General features: G+C 41.2%; 1 protein-coding gene across 1 annotated transcript in view; it reads right to left on the reverse strand.

Moving 5' to 3' along the window:
* COL19A1 (collagen type XIX alpha 1 chain) overlaps positions 1–21,467 on the reverse strand; it is a 474,185-nt gene that overhangs the window by 133,530 nt on the left and 319,188 nt on the right. The window contains exon 16 of the mRNA XM_069599490.1: positions 17,344–17,397. Within this exon, the coding sequence (XP_069455591.1) occupies positions 17,344–17,397 (54 nt within the window). The remainder of the gene's footprint in view (positions 1–17,343; positions 17,398–21,467) is intronic.

A 21,467-nucleotide genomic window follows, 5' to 3' on the forward strand; every position in this document is an offset into this window, starting at 1 on the left:
CTTTCAGCTCAAATGTGTGACATCAAGGTTTCTTTCTGATCTGTAGGTTGTACCGATGCTAAATCTGCAAATGACATTTTTTGGCTCAACTGAACTGTGTGGTTACAAACAATACATGAAGGGAAGTTCTAGAAAAAAATACTTAAAGATTTCATTTTTGAAACACTTGGCCCCATTCTACAAAGGATTTTGGGCAAAAGAGAAGATGCTGACACTCGAGGCCACTGAAGAAGAAATTAGTGGTACTAACCTCATTCTGTCCCACTGGATGCATTTCCTGTTTTGTCAAAGAGATCTGGAATATTTCAAGCATGCTAACATGTACAGAATTTAATATGGTAAATCCCATGAATCCACAATCCAATGTTGTTGACTCATACCACCTGCCATATTTGCTTTAGATCTTTTTACTTTTTAATGAAACTACAGATATAAACGAAGCCCCTTCAAGTCTTCTTTTCTGTAGAACTTCTTCCCATGTTTCAGGTCCCCCGGGTAATGCTGAAAACTTGCTGCTTCTCTACTTATGTAACTTCTTTTTTTCCTCTCCTTTGATGGAAATAATTTCCTAGCAGGTTGTAGTTGCTGTGCAGAGAAAACCAACTAAATGGATTTAGCTAAGCCCCTTCCTTCCCAAAGTGCAGACTTTCCTTATTGTTAAAATGAGATAATCTTTTCTTGCCTGTTTCATAGAGTTATACAGCAGTGAAATTAAATACTGTATGGAGATACTTTTGGAAACTGTATCATCAAACACAAATTATAAGATATTTAGGAAACAAGCCTCCCTTTCTGAATATTTCTCAAAGGCCAATCAGATTTATTAAATCCTTACTGTTTACCTACCACAAAGAAACAGTATTTAATCCATGCACCGAGCCAACTAATAACAAGTTTGGTAACCATATAGCAAGCACCGAGCCAACTAATAACAAGTTTGGTAACCATATAGCAAGGATTTCAAACATTCTGTCCCATCATTGCTATACACAATGCATGTCACTCAGAAGTCTTAATAGTTGGTTTCAATAACATGACCTGGAATGAAAAAAAGGAGTCAGTGGCTATAAGAACATAAAATCCTTTTCTTCCTGATTGTATTTATAATTAGAAAAAAAAAAAAACTCAGGCAGTTAGAAATGGCTAATAATGTCTCACTAATGCTGTTCATGGGGAGAAAAAGAAGTAATTAGGATATGTGACCCACATGCTAGTTTTCGCATTCTTAACCTGAGACCCCAGCTGCCTCACATGCATGTCTATGGACTCTGTGGCCGCACAAGGTGACCGTGGAATTTTAGCAATGTTGGCAACAGCTGTCTTGTCTGGGACCATGACTCTGCTGGGGACAAGTGGCAATAAAAATGATTAAATGACCATGTCTTCACTTTATAGGTCTTTATTTTTAAATCCGAGGAAGTCATCTTATTTTTATTAAGAATAAAATTACTATTCCCAATGACACAGATAAGTGGTTAGGTTCATTTCCTCTGAAGATACTATCATTACAGTACATGGCCTTTAGTTGTTTAATAGGCCAAAGAAAGAGACTAAGGTTCTTTGCTGAAAGGGAAACTGAAAAATGGAAAACCCTGGTTAGTTTAAGGTTTGTAGATGAATGTTAAGATCATGAACTGGATTCCTGTTGAGATATGGATCTCAAAATGCCCATAGTCACACACAGAGTGTTTTAATAAGTGAAATGTTTTAATTGGACACTTTTGTCATCCATGTCATTCAGCAGTCCAAAGTATGTTTGGGGTACTGATTTCTTACAGAGGGGGACCTTGCTATTGGCTGAGACATTAACCTTGCACCTTGAGTCCTCAGCGTATAGGAAATAAGGTTGGACGTGAAGACAGAAAAGGTGGGGAGACTGATAAATAACAGGGCACAGATGCAGGAAGGCACTGGGTTCATGGTTTCCAGAGCATGTACTTTCATAGTTATAGTGCTCATCGCTCGGAACCTGGAGCCTATCAGGAAGCAAGCCTTAGGTCTAGGTGTGGGGAAGAGGGAAGAATGACTTCTCTGCAAAGACAGTCTCCATCTTGGAGACATGGTGTCTCCTGGATTTAGGCTGGGCAGAAATGAAGTGGGCTACTCTCAAAGCTTTGTCCGTTTCCTTGTTTTCTCAGCAGACAAATCTATTTGTTGTCCATGCAAAGACTGGAAATGATGCGCTACAACGATGATGCCTTTTGTGTTATCAGTAGGGATAATTGCATCACATCAAAATAAAAATCTAATCCCCTAAGATAAAAACACATACAAAGACCTAGAAGAGGGAGATGTGACTTGTTGATTATCTTCCTTATCAACTGATTGCCCACCCCTCAGCGCCTCCCTCATAAGGCTAAGCCACTCAACTCCAAAGCGCCCTCTGACGCCATTCTTCTGCCAGCTCCTTTCTGCTTATTGAAGCTGGCAGCCTCTTTGGCACCTCAGGCCCTCTGCACATCCTGGTCTTCCCAGTTGGCAGGTTCTTGATCTGGGCCTCAGATGGCTGGCTCCTTCTCAAGTAAGGTCACTTAGATGCTCAGAGATGCCACCTGGACCACCTTAACTAGAGCAACGCCTCTTCCTTCCAAACCACTTGCACATTACCCTGTTTATTTCCCACAGCACTGCATATTAAGCTGACATTGCTTTGTCTACCTATGGAATTGTCTCTTAATCATCCCCCATCCCACCCACGTGCTAGATGTAAGTTACACAGAGGCCTTGGGTTTGTTTGTTGCTACATGTTTGTTTTTAAAAGTGTGTCCTCAAGGTTCGTAATAGTGATTAACACATTGGTAGATGATCAATAAATATTGTTGGATAAATGAATTCAATTTCACACCCTAAATTTACTCCTTTAACCATGTCTAAAAGATTGGATCTGATAGAGTGCCTGAAGAACCTTGGGCAGAGGTTTTTTTAATTGTTTAGTTCTTTTTAATTTTATTATTATTTTTAATATAAATTTATTTATTTTAATTGGAGGCTAATTACTTTATAATATTGTATTGGTTTTGCCATACATCAACATGAATCCACCATGGGAACATTGTACAGGAGGTGGTGACTACAGTCATGAAATTAAAAGATACTTGCTCCTTGGAAGAAAAGCTATGACAAACCTAGACAGCATATTAGAGACATTACTTTGTCAACAAAGGTCCATATAGTTAAAGCTATGGTTTTTCCAGTAGTCATATATGGATGTGAGAGTTGGACCATAAAGAAGACTGAGTGCCGAAGAATAGATGTTTTCAAACTGTGGTGTTAGACAATACTCTTGAGAGTTCCTTGGACTGCAAGGATATCAAACCAGTTAATCCTACAGGAAATCAATCCTGGATATTCATTAGAAGCACTGATGCTGAATCTGAAGCTCCAATCCTGTGGCCACATGATACAAAGAGCTGACTCATTGGAAAAGACCCTGATGCTGGAAAAGACTGAAGGCAGGAGCAGAAAGGGACGACAGAGGATGAGGTGGTTGGCTGGCAGCACCGACTAAATGGACATGAGTTTGAGTAAACTCCGGGAGATAGTGAAGGACAGGGAGGCCTGGAGTGCTGCAGTCCACGGTAGCAAAGAGTCGGAGACGACTGAGCGACTGAACAACACCAAGTGCTGTGTGATCATTAACCTTCAGGACTGAGCTAGGATCCATACCCTAAAGGTGAAAGAAGTTCTACACTGAAGTTAAGACGAAAATAAAAACAACATGATTGTATATGTTTTAAATCATATCGTTGCTTTAGAAAAAAAAAGGATAAATTCCACTGGAGTCAGCTCCCACAAAACTCAGGCTGGAGTTTTATAAGTATGTTACAGTAGGTCAGCATTTTAGAGATCCATGAGCTAGGGGCTTTCACTTCAAGAGGGCATCAAGTTGACATTGAAAATGCCTGTTGATGAACTGGTGCATGCGTGCTCAGTGACTTCAGCCATACCCAACTCTTTGCGACCCTATGGACTGTGGTGTGCCAGGCTCCTCTGTCCATGGGATTCTCCAGGCAAGAAAACTGGAGTGGGCTGCCATGCCCTCCTCCAGCGGCTCTTCCTGACCCAGGGATTGAACCTGAGTCTCTCATGTCTCTGGCACTGGCAGGCAGGTTCTTTACCACTAGTGCCACCTAGGAAGCAGGTATTTGCATGAACTGGTATTTGTATTTAAAATATAGGATAAGCGTAACGTGTAACAAAATCCTGAAAATAAAGTTTGAAAATTGTGCAGCTTTATAATTAAGCCTAATACACTGAACAGTTCAGACATTGGCTCAACATTCTTTTCCTAGAGCTCTTCCAGTGGAAACAGTAGAGGGAGCTGCTGCCCCATGTTACAAATTAGGTGAATTTCTCTTTTCAAATAAATCGCTGTGCTGAAATGTGACACATGTGAGCCCACTGCTCAATTCTCTTACCACAACAATGAAACAATGCACAAAGACAATACCAGAAAAAAAAAGAAAAGAAAAGAAACCAAGAGCTCTGCTTGCAACCGAGAGGAATAATAACACATTTTCAAATTATTGCAGTTTTTAATAAACATGTTTACAGTGATGATGAATGAGAAGTGAGGCAAATGTCAGAAGGGTGGGCTCAGAAGTACGGCTTTTAATGGCTCATTAGTTAAATGCTCTGCTCCGCCTCACTGCCAGCTCCTCTGCTCTTACTTCTAAAGGAACAAAAACCCAGAGTACTTGGAAATAAACCAAGGCATTTTACGTCCTGAGACTCTCCAAGCCTCATCCTAACACAAGACCACTATTTTCCATTCTTTATGCTGCTGAGACGACTGGAAGGCTTGAAAGACAAAGAAATGTGTGTGTGTGTTTTTTTTGTTTGTTTGTTTGTTTTTTTTGGGGGGGGGGAGAGAGTAAGTGAAGATGGCCGGGACTTAGAGAACATGACATCTAATAAAATTCAGCAGCTCGCCACAGATGAGCAAGTCCATGAGGACATCAGTCCCATGAAATAAACCAGGGGAGAAGAAGACATCCTGTCGATGTGCTGATAGCATCGCCTGATGGGAGTAACTTGTGTGTGTCTTCAGGAGCAGGTTTATACACCCAGACAAGCTATTACATACTCATTTACAAAACATGCAGTCTTGTGCTTGAGCAATTCACTGACAGACATTTCAGTTTGGGTTAACTGGATTTTGAACAGAAAAGTTCAAAATAATATGAGTGTATTTAGGGTATACTTAGATAGATATTTACATTTCCAGAAAGTTCTTTCACATACATGGCAGGTGGCTCTCACAGCAACTGTGGGAGGCAGATGAAGCAGGTGCTATCATTTCAAGTTTAGGGAAAAGGAAGCAGAGACCTGGAAACGTCCAATGAAATGTCCCGGAACATCTACTCAATCCCAAGGCACCGCAGTGCTGAGCTTTCACGTGGGAACATCAAGTCCTGTTCTGGGTTTGCTTAAGTAAGGCTGACCCTAGTCCAGCTGCAATGCAGAAGCTTCACACCTGGGATCCAGCAGAATAAAGGCAGGTTTAGGGATCCATTCCTGGGTTTCAACAGCTACTTATACTTGGGGAAGATCCCCTGGAGAAGGAAATGGCAGCCCACCCCAGTATTCTTGCCTGGGAGATCCCATGGACAGACATGCCTGGTGGGTTACAGGATGGGGTCGCAAAAGAGTCTGACAGGACTTAGTGACTAAACCACCACTTACACTTGAGCCGTCCCAGTCAAGTTACTTGATGCCTCTAAGCCTCCTTTACTCCACTGTAAATTGAGCATCGTTTATGCTCTCACAAGAGCTGTGAGGATAAGGTGCTGGCAGTGGAGCACCGCACACAGAGCTAGTGCTCTGTCTGTCTGTCCCGACTCATCTTGCTCTGTCTTTAGAACTGTTTCCTCGGGTTTCTGCTCTTTCCTTCCCCAGGCAGATGCTTAAGGGTCTTGTGCTTCCTCTCTGAAAACTTGCTTTCAATCATAATCTTAGTGGAGAAGGATATGGCAACCCACTCCAGTGTTCTTGCCTGGAGAATCCCATGGATGGAGGGGCCTGGTGGGCGACAGCCTACGGGGTTGCAAAGAGTCGGACACGACTAAGCAACTAACACACACACACACCCCAACCCAAGACATCACGGCATACTGGTTTCCCTCCAATGAAGAATATTCATTCAAACTAAGACGAGAGAAGTCACTTGAGGGAATTTGGGAGCTTTCCTTTGTATAGGAAAGATCAGCTCTGCTTACTAACAGGAAACTGGACCAACATTTTATAAAAGGTATATTCATCATGAAAGGTTGTTGCCAACTCTAAAATTGAGTCAGTTGCTCCTCAATTACCAGCACTCCAAATGAGAATAATTTTATTATATGCAGATTACATGCATGTAAACTTCAACTAAAGCTTCCTCAAAGAGAAAAAAAAAGCTATTAAGTAGGGAAAGCTAACATGGAGTAATACACATGACTGTGACGAAACAATAATCTTTTTTTGATGAAAGAAAATCTAATCACATTAGTTCAAAAAATCTACTTTTAGTAAATATTCCTTTATTAGAATTTTTTCCTCTAGGAAATGTACTTTCTTACGGTGAAAAAGATTCCTTCCACACACACGAAGTGGTGGGAAATAATTTTTTGTAAAAAGATAAGTTTCTTAAGAAAGTGAAAAAACACAAATTTGGCCTCAGAACAAAGAATCAAAAATTGAATGGTTGGTTAAAACGTTTTAATTATATGAGATGCTTCAGGCCATTCAAGATTTCTTTCTTTAATTTTCTAAAATCTTCTTTGACACTCCCCTGAATAACAACACTATCTCTGATTCAGGGAAGAGTTAGGGAACATCTCTTAAAGCCTTGGAGGGAAAAACATTTTCTTGAAGAAACTGAGCAAAGTATGCTGTTACCCAAGGGTCCATGCCCTCTGAAAACTCCTATTCCTTGGTTCTTTTCAGACATTCACACTGATCAGAATAAATCAATAAAAGAATTTCCCCTAACTTTTCTGAAGGCTAATTGCTCAAACACATGTGCTAAAATAGTATACTACACTATTCACTCATTTGAGGGACACTGCATATTATTTGATTATTATTTGATAAGAGAGAGAGTTACTAGTTTTTCTATTTCACGCTGTCGTAAGACACTGTAACACACACTTTAGGAATCTCACGGCAGCCAGCAGGGTCAGTCAGATGCCATCTCCCAGGCTCAGTCAGAAGGGTCTTGGCTCTATGAACCTTCCCTTCTTTCTCTTGTTACCTTCCTTCCTGCTGTGAAGTAGGGCTCAAACCACATACAGTATAATGTGGAAAAAGACAAATAAATGAAAAACATTTTGATCTAAAAATGCCCACAGGTAATGTGAAAGTGAAAGTCGCTCAGTTGTGTCCCACTCTTTGCGACTCCATGGAATACAGTCCATGGAATTCTCCAGGCCAGAATACTGGCCCAGAGATAAACCCAGATCTCCCTCATTGCAGGCAGATTCTTCACCAGCTGAGACACAAGGGCTTCCCCGATAGCTCAGCTGGTAAAGAATCCACCTGCAATGTGGGAGACCCCAGTTCAATTCCTGGGTTGGGAAGATCCCCTGGAGAAGGGATGGGCTACCCACTCCAGTATTCTTGGGCTTCCCTTGTGGCTCAGCTGGTAAGGAATCTGCCTGCAATGTGGGAGACCTGGGTTCGATCCCTGGATTGGGAACATCCCCTGAAGAAGTTATATGTAAGTGGTAATAAAATACAAATGATTGTATGGGACACACTGACAGAGATAAAAAATACTCTGCTGGCCTTTTAAACAGTAAGTCCTTTGAGAGCTGCAAAGGATCTCACTCTCTCAATAATCCAACCACTTTCCCACTGGAGTCACCTATCCAGAAACCTGTGCCTGTGACTCTCCACTCAGAGCTCCCACAGACTCCTCCTGGCTTCCTGGGACTTGTGGCACTCACAGCAGGTCTGCCAGGACACTTCCCAGGCTGGACCCGACCTGTCAGTATTGGGGCCACAGCTGCCCGACTCCCTGGGGCTCAGCACCTGTGCTTCTGTTGAGATTACGTCCCTCTGTCAGCAGCACCCAGCTTGCTCTCCCCTTCCCTTCTATTTGCTTTACTGGACGAATCTCCCCAATTTTAATATTGATAGAAACAGCTTTGTAGAGGCATCTGCTGTGTGTGTGTTCGGGTACTCAGTTGTGTCCAACTCTTTGTGGCCCAATGGACTGTAGCCTGCCAGGCTCCTCTGTCTATGGAGTTTTCCAGACATGGATACTGGAGTGGTTGCCACCTCATACTCCAGGGGAACTTCCCAATCCAAGGACTGAACCTGCATTTTTCGCATCTCCCGCACTGGCAGGCGGATTCTTTACCACTGACACCATCTGGGGAGCATAACTGATATACACAGACTTGCACATATTTCATGTGTACAATGTGTTGAATTTGGACAGATGCAAACACCTGTGATCCAATCCCTGCAACCAAGATAACTGATATATTCAGCACCTCGCAGGGTTTCCTCGCGTCCCTTGTGTGTGTACACGCATGTGTATGTGGTAAAAACATTTCACGTGAAATCTGCCTTCTTAACAAGTTTTGAAACGCACATTTCTGTGAGGGTACAGTGAGAAGGCAGCCATCTGCAAGCCAGGAGGAGGGCCCTCACCAAAAGCCTGACAATACTAGAATCTTATTCTTTGACTTCCCAGCTTCCAGAATTATGAGAAAATAAAGAGGGCCTAGAGGAGCTATCCCACGTTGAAGGTCAGGAACGGTGGCGGTAAGGAGATACCCCTCGTCCAAGGTAAGGAGCAGCGGCTGTGCTTTGCTGGAGCAGCCGTGAAGAGATACCCCACACCCAAGGTGAGAGAAACCCAAGTGTTACAAGAGGGCATCAGAGGGCAGACACACTGAAACCATACTCACAGAAAACTAGTCAATCTTATCACACTAGGACCACAGCCTTGTCTAACTCAGTGAAACCAAGCCATGCCTATGGGGCAACCCAAGACGGGTGAGTCATGGTGGAGAGGTCTGACAGAATGTGGTCCACTGGAGAAGGGAATGGCAAGCCACTTCAGTATTCTTGCCTTGAGAACTCCATGAACAGTATGAAAAGGCAAAATGATAGGATACCAAAAGAGGAACTCCCAGGTCATTAGGTGCCCAATATGCTACTGGAGATCAGTGGAGAAATAACTCCAGAAAGAATGAAGGGATGGAGCCAAAGCAAAAACACTACCCAGGTGTGGATGTGACTGGTGACAGAAGCAAGATCTGATGCTGTAAAGAGCAATATTGCATAGGAACCTGGAATGTCAGGTCCATGAATCAAGGCAAATTGGAAGTGGTCAAACAAGAGATGGCAAGGGTGAATGTCGACATTCTAGGAATCAGTGAAATAAAATGGACTGGAATGGGTGAATTTAAGTCAGATGACCATTACATCTACTACTGCGGGCAGGAATCCCTCAGAAGAAATGGAGTAGCCATCATGGTCAACAAAAGAGTCTGAAATGCAGTACTTGGATGCAATCTCAAAAACGACAGAACGATCTATGTTCGTCTCCAAGGCAAACCATTCAATATCACAGTTATCCAAGTCTATGCCCCAACCAGTAACGTGGAAGAAACTGAAGTTGAATGGTTTTATGAAGACCTACAAGATCATTTAGAACTAACACCCAAAAAAGATGTCCTTTTCATTATAGGGGACTGGAATGCAAAAGTAGGAAGTCAAGAAACACCTGGAGTAACAGGCTAATTTGGCCTTGGAATGCGGAATGAAGCAGGGCAAAGACTAACAGAGTTTTGCCAAGAAAATGCACTGGTCATAGCAAACACCCTCTTCCAACAACACAAGAGAAGACTCTACACATGGACATCATCAGATGGTCAACACTGAAATCAGATTGATTATATTCTTTGCAGCCAAAGATGGAGAAGCTCTATACAGTCAACAAAAACAAGACTGGGAGCTGCCTGTGGCTCAGATCATGAACTCCTTATTAACAAATTCAGACTTAAATTGAAGAAAGTAGGGAAAACCACTAGACCATTCAGGTATGACCTAAATCAAATCCCTTATGATTATACAGTGGAAGTGAGAAATAGATTTAAGGATCTAGATCTGATAGATAGAGTGCCTGATGAACTATGGAATGAGGTTCATGACATTGTACAGGAGATAGTGATCAAGACCATCCCCATGGAAAAGAAAGGCAAAAAAGCAAAATGGCTGTCTGGGGAGGACTTACAAATAGCTGTGAAAAGGAGAGGCAAAAGGCAAAGGAGAAAAGAAAAGATATAAGCATCTGAATGCAGAGTTCCAAAGAATAGCAAGAAGAGATAAGAAAGCCTTCTTCAGCAATCAATGCAAAGAAATAGAGGAAAAGAATAGAATGGGAAAATTAGAAAAAAAAAAGAAAAAATTAGAGAAATCAAGAAAATTAGAGATACCAAGAGAACATTTCATGCAAAGATGGGCTCGATAAAGGATAGAAATGGTCTGGACCTAACAGAAGCAGAAGATATTAAGGAGAGGTGGCAAGAATACACAGAAGAACTATACAAAAAAGATCTTCACGACCCAGATAATCATGATGATGTGATCACTCATCTAGAGCCAGACATCTTGGAATGTGAAGTCAAGTGGGCTTTAGAAAGCATCACTACGAACAAAGCTAGTGGAGGTGATGGAATTCCAGTTGAGCTGTTTCAAATCCTGAAAGATGATGCTGTGAAAGTGCTGCACTCAATATGCCAGCACATTTGGAAAACTCAGCAGTGGCCACAGGACTAGAAAAGGTCAGTTTTCATTCCAATTCCAAAGAAAGGCAATGCAAAAGAATGCTCAAACTACCACACAATTGCACTCATCTCACATGCTAGTAAAGTAATGCTCAAAATTCTCCAAGCCAGACTTCAGCAATACGTGAACCGTGAACTCTCTGATGTTCAAGCTGTTTTTAGAGAAGGCAGAGGAACCAGAGATCAAATTGCCAACATTTGCTGCATCACGGAAAAAGCAAGAGAGTTCCAGAAAAACATCTATTTCTGCTTTATTGACTATGGCAAAGCCTTTGACTGTGTGGATCACAAGAAACTGTGGAAAATTCTGAAAGAGATGGGAATACCAGACCACCTGACCTGCCTCTTGAGAAATCTGTATGCAGGTCAGGAAGCAACAGTAAGAACTGGACATGGAACAACAGACTGGTTCCAATAAGGAAAAGGAGTACATCAAGGCTGTATACTGTCACCCTGCTTATTTAAGTTCTATGCAGAGTACATCATGAGAAACGCTGGGCTGGAAGAAGCACAATGTGGAATCAAGATTTCCGGGAGAAATACCAATAACTTCAGATATGCAGATGACACCACCCTTATGGCAGAAAGTGAAGAGGAGCTAAAAAGCCTCTTGATGAAAGTGAAAGAGGAGAGTGAAAAAGTTGGCTTAAAGCTCAACATTCAGAAAATGAAGATCATGGTATCTGGTCCCATCACTTCCATGGGAAATAGAGGGGGAAACAGTAGAAACAGTGTCAGACTTTATTTTTTTGGGCTCCAGAATCACTGCAGATGGTGACTGCAGCCATGAAATTAAAAGACACTTACTCCTTGGAAGAAAAGTTATGACCATCCTAGATAGTATATGCAAAAGCAGAGACATTACTTTGCCGACTAAGGTCCGTCTAGTCAAGGCTATGGTTTTTCCTGTGGTCATGTATGGATGTGAGAGTTGGACTGTGAAGAAGGCTGAGCGCCGAAGAATTGATGCGTTTGAACTGTGGTGTTGGAGAAGACTCTTGAGAGTCCCTTGGACTGCAAGGAGATCCAACCAGCCCATTCTGAAGGAGATCTGCCCTGGGATTTCTTTGGAAGGAATGATGCTAAAGCTGAAACTCCAGTACTTTGGCCACCTCATGCGAAGAGTTGACTCATTGGAAAAGACTCTGATGCTGGGAGGGATTGAGGGCAGGAGGAGAAGGGGACGACTGAGGATGAGATGGCTGGATGGCATCACTGACTCGATGGACGTGAGTCTGAGTGAACTCTGGGAGATGGTGATGGACAGGGAGGCCTGGCGTGCTGTGATTCATGGGTCGCAAAGAGTCGGACACGACTGAGCGACTGAACTGAACTGAAACGCACATTACTATGTCGGTAGCTACAGGCACCATGCTGTATAATGGATCTCTGGAAAGTGATCATCTCACAAAACTGAAACTTTATACTCAGTAAATAACAACTCCCCAGTACCCCCACCCCTCAGCCCTGGTAGCCACTACTGTATTCTCTGCTTCTACAATCTGACCATTTCAGAAATCTCGTAAAGTGGAATAAGGTAGTTTTGTTTTGTTCCTGGCTTATTTTACCCAGCATAACATCTTCCAAGTTTACCCATGTTGTCGTGATGAGCAGGAGTTCCTCCATGTTTTTAAGGCTCAACATTTATGCCTTAGTTGTCAGTTCCAGAAAGAAACCACCTTGGCATTATCTTTGCTAAGTTTTTTTCCTCTAGTTCAATTTGCTGTGAGTTAAGCCTAAATATGTGAAGGGCAAGGACCATATCATATCCATTTTTGCAAATCCAGCTCTTAACAGGGTGTTAGGCACAGAGTAGGCCTTAAATAATTGTTTAATCGTTTGTGGAACTATTCAACAATGTGAACGAGGGACAGTTTAATTTTTTATAAGCTCATTTTCTGAAAATATTAGTTAATATGATCATGAAAGGACTGATTTGGGAAAACTCTTATCATTTCTAACCAGTTGGGAAATAAAAGTTCTATTGCTAAAGTATATTATGTTTAGAAAAATTAAACATGAAGATGGCATAGAAAAATATGGGGAGCCAGGTATTTCACCTCTATTTTCAATGCTACTCTTAATTAATTCCTGCAAGAATGACCAGGTGCTTCATGGGAATTTTTACAGTATGGTGGCCACCACCATATTGGTGGCATATTTTTAAAGTATGATGTCATGCATGACATCAATTCAACCAACCATGTAAATAATTTTAAAAATTCAAAAGCTGATAAAAAAATGCACCCTAAGATAGAGTTTTGATAATACTTGTATTAGAGAAAAGATATTTTAATCAACTAGAGGAGTTATCCTAGAATTAAATTCGTGTTGTGAATTGTATGGCAGAAACCAACACAGCATTATAAACCAATTATCCTCCAATTAAAACAAAACAAGACAAAAGACAAAGAGTCTCCATGAACCACAATTCTTAAACAAAAATGAGCTGATGGTATATCTAATACTTTTAAAACAAAAGCTAATTGTGAATATAAACCTTTTGGGGGGCATAGATTCTTCTCCCTTATTTTGCAGTTTAACAAATTGATATTTTCATATATTACAAAAAATAGCAAACCATTTTTCTTTTAAATCCCATGTACTCAGGATTTAATGAACACTGTGTATCAGACCCATAGCTGAGTTTATATTCTAAATCCAACACTTGAAATAAAATAACTACCTGTCTCTCCCAAACACTCTGACAATAAACTAAAACCTGTGGAATTGAATATTATAAACTTTCATATGGCTGCATATTCCTTACTCTTCTAAATTTTTCAGTAAAGTCATTTGATCTATAGCTGAGAACTCATTCCAGGATTTGGTATAATCTTCTTCTCTCCTAGACATTTGGCAAGCTTGTCATAAAGACCTTCATCATTCAAATTCCTCCTTTGAGACAACAATTATCTTGTCTTGAAAGCAGTGTCATACATTTAGAAAACTATGTGATGGTCTAATCTTGCCTGTTAGCTTGTACCAGCTTTTCTTGTTTATAGCAGGAGACAATTACTGAAAATCCTACAATGTGTCCTCTTTTGCTAGAAAATTTGGAATAACAAAGCTGATTCCTTTAAAGACTGGATTCTAGGATGCTCAATTTATGTCTCCCCCCTTCCTCCACCACACTTGTTTCATAACAATATCAACTGACACGAGTACATTGCTAAGAGAATAATTTACTTGAATGGCTAAATGGATGAAATGAAACCAGGATAGAGTGGCAATCTTGTCCATTTTTGGCACATGACCACACCCTAAGTGACTCCTAGGAGGTCTAGTCTAGAGCCTTCTAGTGGTGGTACAGGTGCTTCTGGTCTTTAAAAAGAGACTCAATTCACCATCTTCATTTTCTCATCTACAAAGTACATTCATTTGTTGACTCATTCATTGAATAATTAATAGTCAAATGCTACATGCCAGAAACTGTGTTACACAATTATGCCTCAATATGCCAGCAAATTTGGAAAACTCAGCAGTGGCCACAGGACTGGAAAAGGTCAGTTTTCATTCCAATCCCAAAGGAAGGCAATGCCAAAGAATGCTCAAACTACTGCACAATTGCACTCATCTCACACGCTAGTAAAGTAATGCTCAAAATTCTCCAAGCCAGGCTTCAGCAATACATGAACTGTGAACTTCCAAATGTTCAGAGGAAGAGGAACCAGAGATCAAATTGCCAACATCTGCTGGATCATGGAAAAAGGTAGAGAGTTCCAGAAAAACATCTACTTCTGCTTTATTGACTATGCCAAAGCCTTTGACTGTGTGGATCAAAAGAAACTGTGGACAATTCTGAAAGAGATGGGAATACCAGACCACCTGACCTGCCCCTTGAGAAACCTGTATGCAAGTCAGGAAGCAACAGTTAGAACTGGACATGGAACAACAGACTGGTTCCAAATAGGAAAAGGAATACATCAAGGCTGTATACTGTCACCCTGCTTATTTAAGTTCTATGCAGAGTACATCATGAGAAACGCTGGACTGGAAGAAACACAAGCTGGAATCAAGATTGCCGGGAGAAATATCAGTAACCTCAGATATGCAGATGACACCACCCTTATGGCAGAAAGTGAAGAGGAACTAAAAAGCCTCTTGATGAACGTGAAAGAGGAGAGTGAAAAAGTTGGCTTAAAGCTCAACATTCAGAAAATGAAGATCATAGAATCTGGTCCCATCACTTCATAGGAAATGGATGGGGAAACAGTGGACATAGTGTCAGACTTTAATTTTTTGGGCTCCAAAATCACTGCAGATGGTGATTGCAGCCATGAAATTAAAAGACACTTACTCCTTGGAAGGAAAGGTATGACCAACCTAGAAAGCATATTAAAAAGCAGAGACATTTCTTTCCCAACAAAGGTCCATCTAGTCAAGGCTATGGTTTTTCCTGTGGTCATGTTGGATGTGAGAGCTGGACTGTCAAGAAAGCTGAGTGCCAAAGAATTGATGCTTTTGAACTGTGGTGTTGGAGAAGACTCTTGAGAGTCCCTTGGACTGCAAGGAGATCCAACCAGTCCATTCTAAAGGAGATCAGTCCTGGGTGTTCATTAGAAGGACTGATGCTAAAGCTGAAACTCCAATACTTTGGCCACCTCATGAGAAGAGTTGACTCATTGGAAAAGACTCTGATGCTGGGAAGAACTGGGCACAGGAGGAGAAGGGGATGACAGAGGATGAGATGGCTGGATGACATCACCAACTCGATGGATATGAGTTTGGGTAAGCTCCAGGAGTTGGTGATGGACAGGGAGGCCTGGCGTGCTGCAATTCATGGGGTCTCAAAGAGTCAGACGCGACTGAACTGAACTGAAAGGTTCAAAATAAATTCAGAGGCAGTGGCTAGAAAGATAAGAAAAATAAGAGTTGAGTTACAAAACAATGTGCTCTCTATGCAGGAGGTTTAAGCTCATAGGATCATGGAAGATGACCCTCATGTGCTGAAAACAGCTGAAAGGGCTACATAAGGAGCCCGACAGGTGGGGGAGCTCACCTGGACCTCAGGGAGAGCATTCACAACCCATGGCATTTTGAGATTGTAAAGAAAGATGACATTATAAGTTGCAAAAGTAGGAAGGGCACAGAGAAGGATAGACAAAGAGAGGCAAAGGGCAAACTCTGAAGGGGTTAGAATGGACTGTAGAAAATGTGGAATCCATCTAGAAGGAAAGGGATATTATTAAAGAGTTTTCCACCACAGACCTACACAATCAGAGTTATGATTTAAAATATGACTCCAGTTGTAGAAAGTAGAGGCCAAGAGACCAGCTGGGAGAAGGCTACAGAAACAGATACAAGTTGACAAGGGCCTAAATAAGGCAGTGGCGTGAAGAATGAGAGCTACTGGGACATAGCATTCACATGATTTAGGAACTATTCGGATGTGGACATCGAGAGAGACAGAAAATATCTAGGATCATTTTAGAGTTTAGCTTTGGACAGACGACGTTTGTAGCATGCAGGAGACTTCCAAGTACAGATACTGAGCAGGTGGTAGGGTGTAGGAGGAGTCTGGAACTCAGGAGGATGTCTGGGTAGAAAGAGAAGACTGGGACTCTTTAAACCATACAACACAGAAATAAGGGAAGAGGGAACAGCTTTAAGAAAGGAGACCAAAAGGATGGATCCAAAGATAGAAAAATATCAGCATCAATGAACCAAGCAAATAGAAAGTTTCAAGGATGACAAGTCAACAGTGTCAATGACTATGTGTGCATTGTGTTGTGTGTTTAGTTGCTCAGTTATGTCTGACTCTTTGCGACTCTTGGGACTGTCACCTGCCAGGTTCCTCTGTCCATGAGAATTTTCAGGCAAGAATACTGGAATGGATTTCCGTTTCCTCCTCCAGGGGATCTTCCTAACTCAGGGATCGAACCTGCATCCCTTGTGTCTCCTGCATTGTAGGTGGATTCTTAATCTGCTGAGGCATCAGGGAAGCCCATACAGCAGTGAAATAAAGTGAAGCCTTAAAAGTGCCCGAGGAATCTTGTGACTCAGACACCCTGGTGACCACAGAGGATGCAGGGCAATGCAGTCGTCTGGACACAAACCAGAGTCTATGGAGTTGGAGAGTGAGCAGGAGCACAAGAGATGGAGTATTTCTTGTAGAAGCTTGGGATAAAGGACAAGATCAGATAACTGGCTATGAGGTCTTTATGGCTATCTTTAGCAAGAACATTCTATGAAATTTTACTGCAATGCAGCTGTATCAAGTTTCACAGACACCTAACTTGCCACCAGGCTGGATGTTAAGACACTGAGGAGATGGGGCTCAGGTGGGTCCAGCACGGGATTCGCTGATGTGGGTCTTGGCTTGGGTCACCCATGCAGGCGGTGTACTTACTCATGTCCAGGAATGAGGTGGGTGGGAGCCAGGGCAGCCAGCGTCCAGCCTCCCTGACCTCTTGTTTGCGATGCGAAAGGCATAGGGAACAACCATTTTAAACAGTGGAGAGATGGAAATGATTATCTACAGGGGATTTAAGTGACCCGTAGATGAACACACAGACATACAGAGAGGCTTTGATGAAACATGCTACTGTCTACTCACAGGTGGTCCTGGAGGCCCTGGTTTTCCTGGAGGCCCTGGTTTTCCTCGTCTTCCCTGGAAACCAAAGAGAAACAGATAATAAATACTGTGATTCCATTTTAAGATGAGACAGTATGAAATGGAAGTTTAAAGACAGTACCAATTAACTCAAAGTTAAAAAACAATCCCAAGTCCACATGACCTTTAAAGGTCAGTGAAGTCTAAAAGCTATGGGACAATTTTTAACAATCAAGATGAGAACAATAGTGCCGGGAATGAATAAATCGTGACTCTTATTAGCAGCCCTTTAAAGGCTGTCTACCTTGACTCTCTAGCAAAGTGATATAAAATATCTGAAAGGTTGGATAAGATTAGCATTTTATCTGATAATTCAATGGGTTCAGGTGCAAAAATCAATGCATTTATCACCTTAAATTGGTATTTTCAGAGAGTGATCTGAATTTCAATTTTAAAGGAATTTCCTAAGGGTGAGATTAAGTATTCAAAATATATTTTTTCTGGGCCCCAGCCTGGAATTACTAGTTTAGAATCTCTGGGAAAGGGATCCATGAATCTGCATTAAAAAACAAAAAACAAAAACAACTTCAGGTAATTCTCATGTTCACAAAAGTTTGAAAAGTACTTCACAAAGCTACATTATAATTATATACATTGTGTAAATCATATTACCTAGCTCTTTTCTTCCCTTTGGATGGTTATGCTGTTTTATAAGTGAACTAAAATGTTCACTCCTTGCTTATTAATCTTCATTGCTGTAAGTGAATATTAACTCACCAAGTTTACAACTAGCTAAATTACACTAGCAAGAGTCAGCATGACAGTTCTAAGTATCTGTATATTTGATATCATTTGAAGAGCATTTATTTATTATACATTTATTTTCTTATTTTTTTTTCCTTTCTAATAGAAGGAAGCAAGCTTAGGTATGGAAAGCATACATTTTGAATGAGAAGCATTTCTAAGTCTGGTTTCTAAATATGATCATTCTCTTTCATTATTATTAATAACTTCATTTTATTACCATATTGGTAGTATGTTAATATATATTAAGGCTTGCCATTTCAAATGTAAAAGTATTAGTGATCTTTCAACTCTTTTTGAGGAGAATTGTGAGCACAAGCTCTCACAAAATTGCGAGAAAGGCCCAATTTCACTGATTAATTTTCTCACTCTGAAAGCGTCAGGCAAAGTTTCCTGATTTCTTTGGTCTTCAACGAGGCTTGGAGTGGGGTAAGAAATCCAAGATAAGCTGAAGCATCAGAGCAAACTTTGGAAGGTAGGTTAGCACATAAGACACTGGGATTGCATGGGGAGTGCAAGTTAAGTTCCTACTATCAAAGACTCTAATGATAGCAGCTGTTTTCAGGAAAAAAAAAATCCTGGTTAACATCTACAGAGCAGATTTTAAAATAATTTTATTAAAACCAGAAATATAATTAGTAGTATTTTCATGTATCTTCTGTTTTAAAGTTCTGAACCCTGGAGTTCTTTTTAGGGGTTGTAAGATTGGAATGAATATATAGTATTCTGTATACTGAATAAAAGTTATACATATGTATATACTTTATTAGTCTTGCAGTTTACACATTCTGAAAATCAATATATTGCATCTTTTCCATCTTTGTATATGCAAGTCAATCAGCCCCTGAGGATTAATCAATGATAAAAAGTTGACTTAGAAAGTGGAAGCGCTGTGAGCACAAAGAAACAAAATCAGTGACATGGAAGGGGGTGGTCAGTTCTTTCTTTTAGGTTGAGGTAAGTTAAATCCACAGGACCAACTTCTGGTGCAGTCTCTTTTCCTTAAGGAGATATATATGTTGCTTGGGGCAGAAGTGGGGTAAAATGAAGCTACCTTTTATCCCAGCGTTCATATTGAAGATAAACCAACACTCAGATATTGTAACACAGCATTGGCATGGCTTAGGGTGAGGAGGAAAAAGCATTCATGATTCCATATGGTATGGGCAAGCTTTTGAATTCTAATTCATCACTGCTGACTTACACCATCATTCAAGTCAGCCTTGCAATTATCGGAGTGTGCAGTGTGTCTCTGGAGGAGCATGGGGGAATGCTGATTCTCTTTACGTCTCCTTGCTAAGAGTGGACAAGCAGGCAAAATGTTTTTGAGTGGGGGTCCCCAGTCTTTCTGGCACCAAAGACCAGTGTCATGGAAGTCAATTTTTCCCCGGATGGGGATGAGGGGCAGGATAGTTGAGGCAGTGATGCGAGAAATGGGAAGCCACAGCAAGTGGCTGATGAAGCTCCGCTGGCTTACTCACTGCTCACCTCTTGCTGTGAGGCCCAGCTCCCCAAACAGGGGTCAAGGACTCCGGTTTTTGAGGACTGTCAAATTATCAGAACATATACATAGCAACTTCAGCCAGCATGTATATGCAATTTAAATGCCTGAATTTCTAATAACATCCCAAAGCAGACTTGAATATTTTCTTTTCCAGTTTTACTGTGACATACTTGACATGTACCATTATATGCGTTTCATATGTACAAACTGATGACTTCATCCACTTCTATATTATGAATAAAGTTAGTGAATACTTCCATTGCACTACATAATTATCATTTGTGTGTGTGTGTGTGTGTGTGTGTTGAGAATATTTAAAATCTACTCTCTCAGCAACTTTCGTATATAAACACAGTATTGTTAACTACAGTCACCATGCTGTACATCATAATTTCCCAAAACATGCTCATTTTTTAGCTGGAAGTTTGTGCACTTTGCCAGTCCTCAGCCTCTGGCGGCCAAAATTCTGTCTCTGCTTCTGTGAGTTTGGCTTTTTTAGATTCCATTCTGGGGCTGGGTCTAGGAGTACCCCCCTGATGAAGATGGAGGAACCATTTTTGTGTATTTGTTTCAACTTCGTTCTTATGTCAGGCCCTTCATTACAGGGCTCACTCTAGACCCCTTGTAAAGTGAGACAAGAATGGAGACTCAGATGTGGATTGGGATGAAAATCCCAGCAAAAAACAGATAAATGCTGAGCTGGGCATGGCCGTACTGACCAGGACACCTGGTAACAGGTAGCCTTTTGTTCAGGGGTAGCTCTAACCAGCTGGAGTCTGGCTGAATCTCCAAATGGTTGGGGACATACTGTTTCAGCATAATTACAATTGGACTAATCCAGTACTTCTCTTAAGATTGGAGTATGAAGCATTAAATGCAGATTTGCCATACCAGGGGCCCAGGACACCTCAAAGTGCTCAGCATGTAACTTTCCTGTTTGGCAACAGTGTGAAGGTTATTAGACAGTGGTTTCCATGTTTGTCCAATGATTTAAACCCAGTGGTGCTCTAACCTTATCACACATCAGCATCCTCAGGGGCCTACCTGAATCCTCAGGAGGCCTAGTAGATGGGACTTCACATTTATAACAAGTTCCCAGCAACGCTGCTGCTTATGCCTGGAGACTACACTTGGAGAACTCCTGTCCTAAGCCTCAATCTCCTATTTCAAACTCAGGTGATCTTATATAGCCCTTCATGCTAATAGCTTAGAACAGAAGTGCCGGGTTGGTTCTGTGATTGCATGTCTCTTTAAGAATAAAAACCTCCCTGTCAATTTCAGGACCACTTGGATTGGAATCCCAGTCTTTTCTCTTATGGAAGCTTATTGTGTCAAGATGTCACACTGTAAAATTGGTACTTATACTTAGTAGCCCATTTGTTAATTAAAAAAGAGATCATATGGAAAACTCCTACCACACAACACACACTAGAATAGTAAACAGAAAATAAGTGTTGGCAAGGATCTGGAGACACCAGAATGCTTATCACTACAGGTGAAATTGTACAGTGGAGAAACTGCTATGGAAAACACTACGCAGATTCTTAAGACTACCATGTGATCCAGAAATCCCACTTCTGGGTCTGTATCCAAAAGGACTGGAAATCAGGGTCTTGAAGAGTTATTTGCACACCCATATTCATAAGCAGCACTATTCAGAATAGCCAAGAGGTGGAACCAATCCAAACGTCCATGGATGGCTGAGTAGATAAAACAAAATAAGGTGCAGACAATGGGATATTATTCAGTAAGGAAAATAATTCAGTTACATGCTACAACGGGGTAAACCTTGATATGTGTGTGTGTGTATTTAGTCGCT

Source organism: Ovis canadensis, chromosome 9 (genome assembly GCF_042477335.2).
Source record: "Ovis canadensis isolate MfBH-ARS-UI-01 breed Bighorn chromosome 9, ARS-UI_OviCan_v2, whole genome shotgun sequence".
Lineage (NCBI taxonomy): Eukaryota > Metazoa > Chordata > Mammalia > Artiodactyla > Bovidae > Ovis > Ovis canadensis.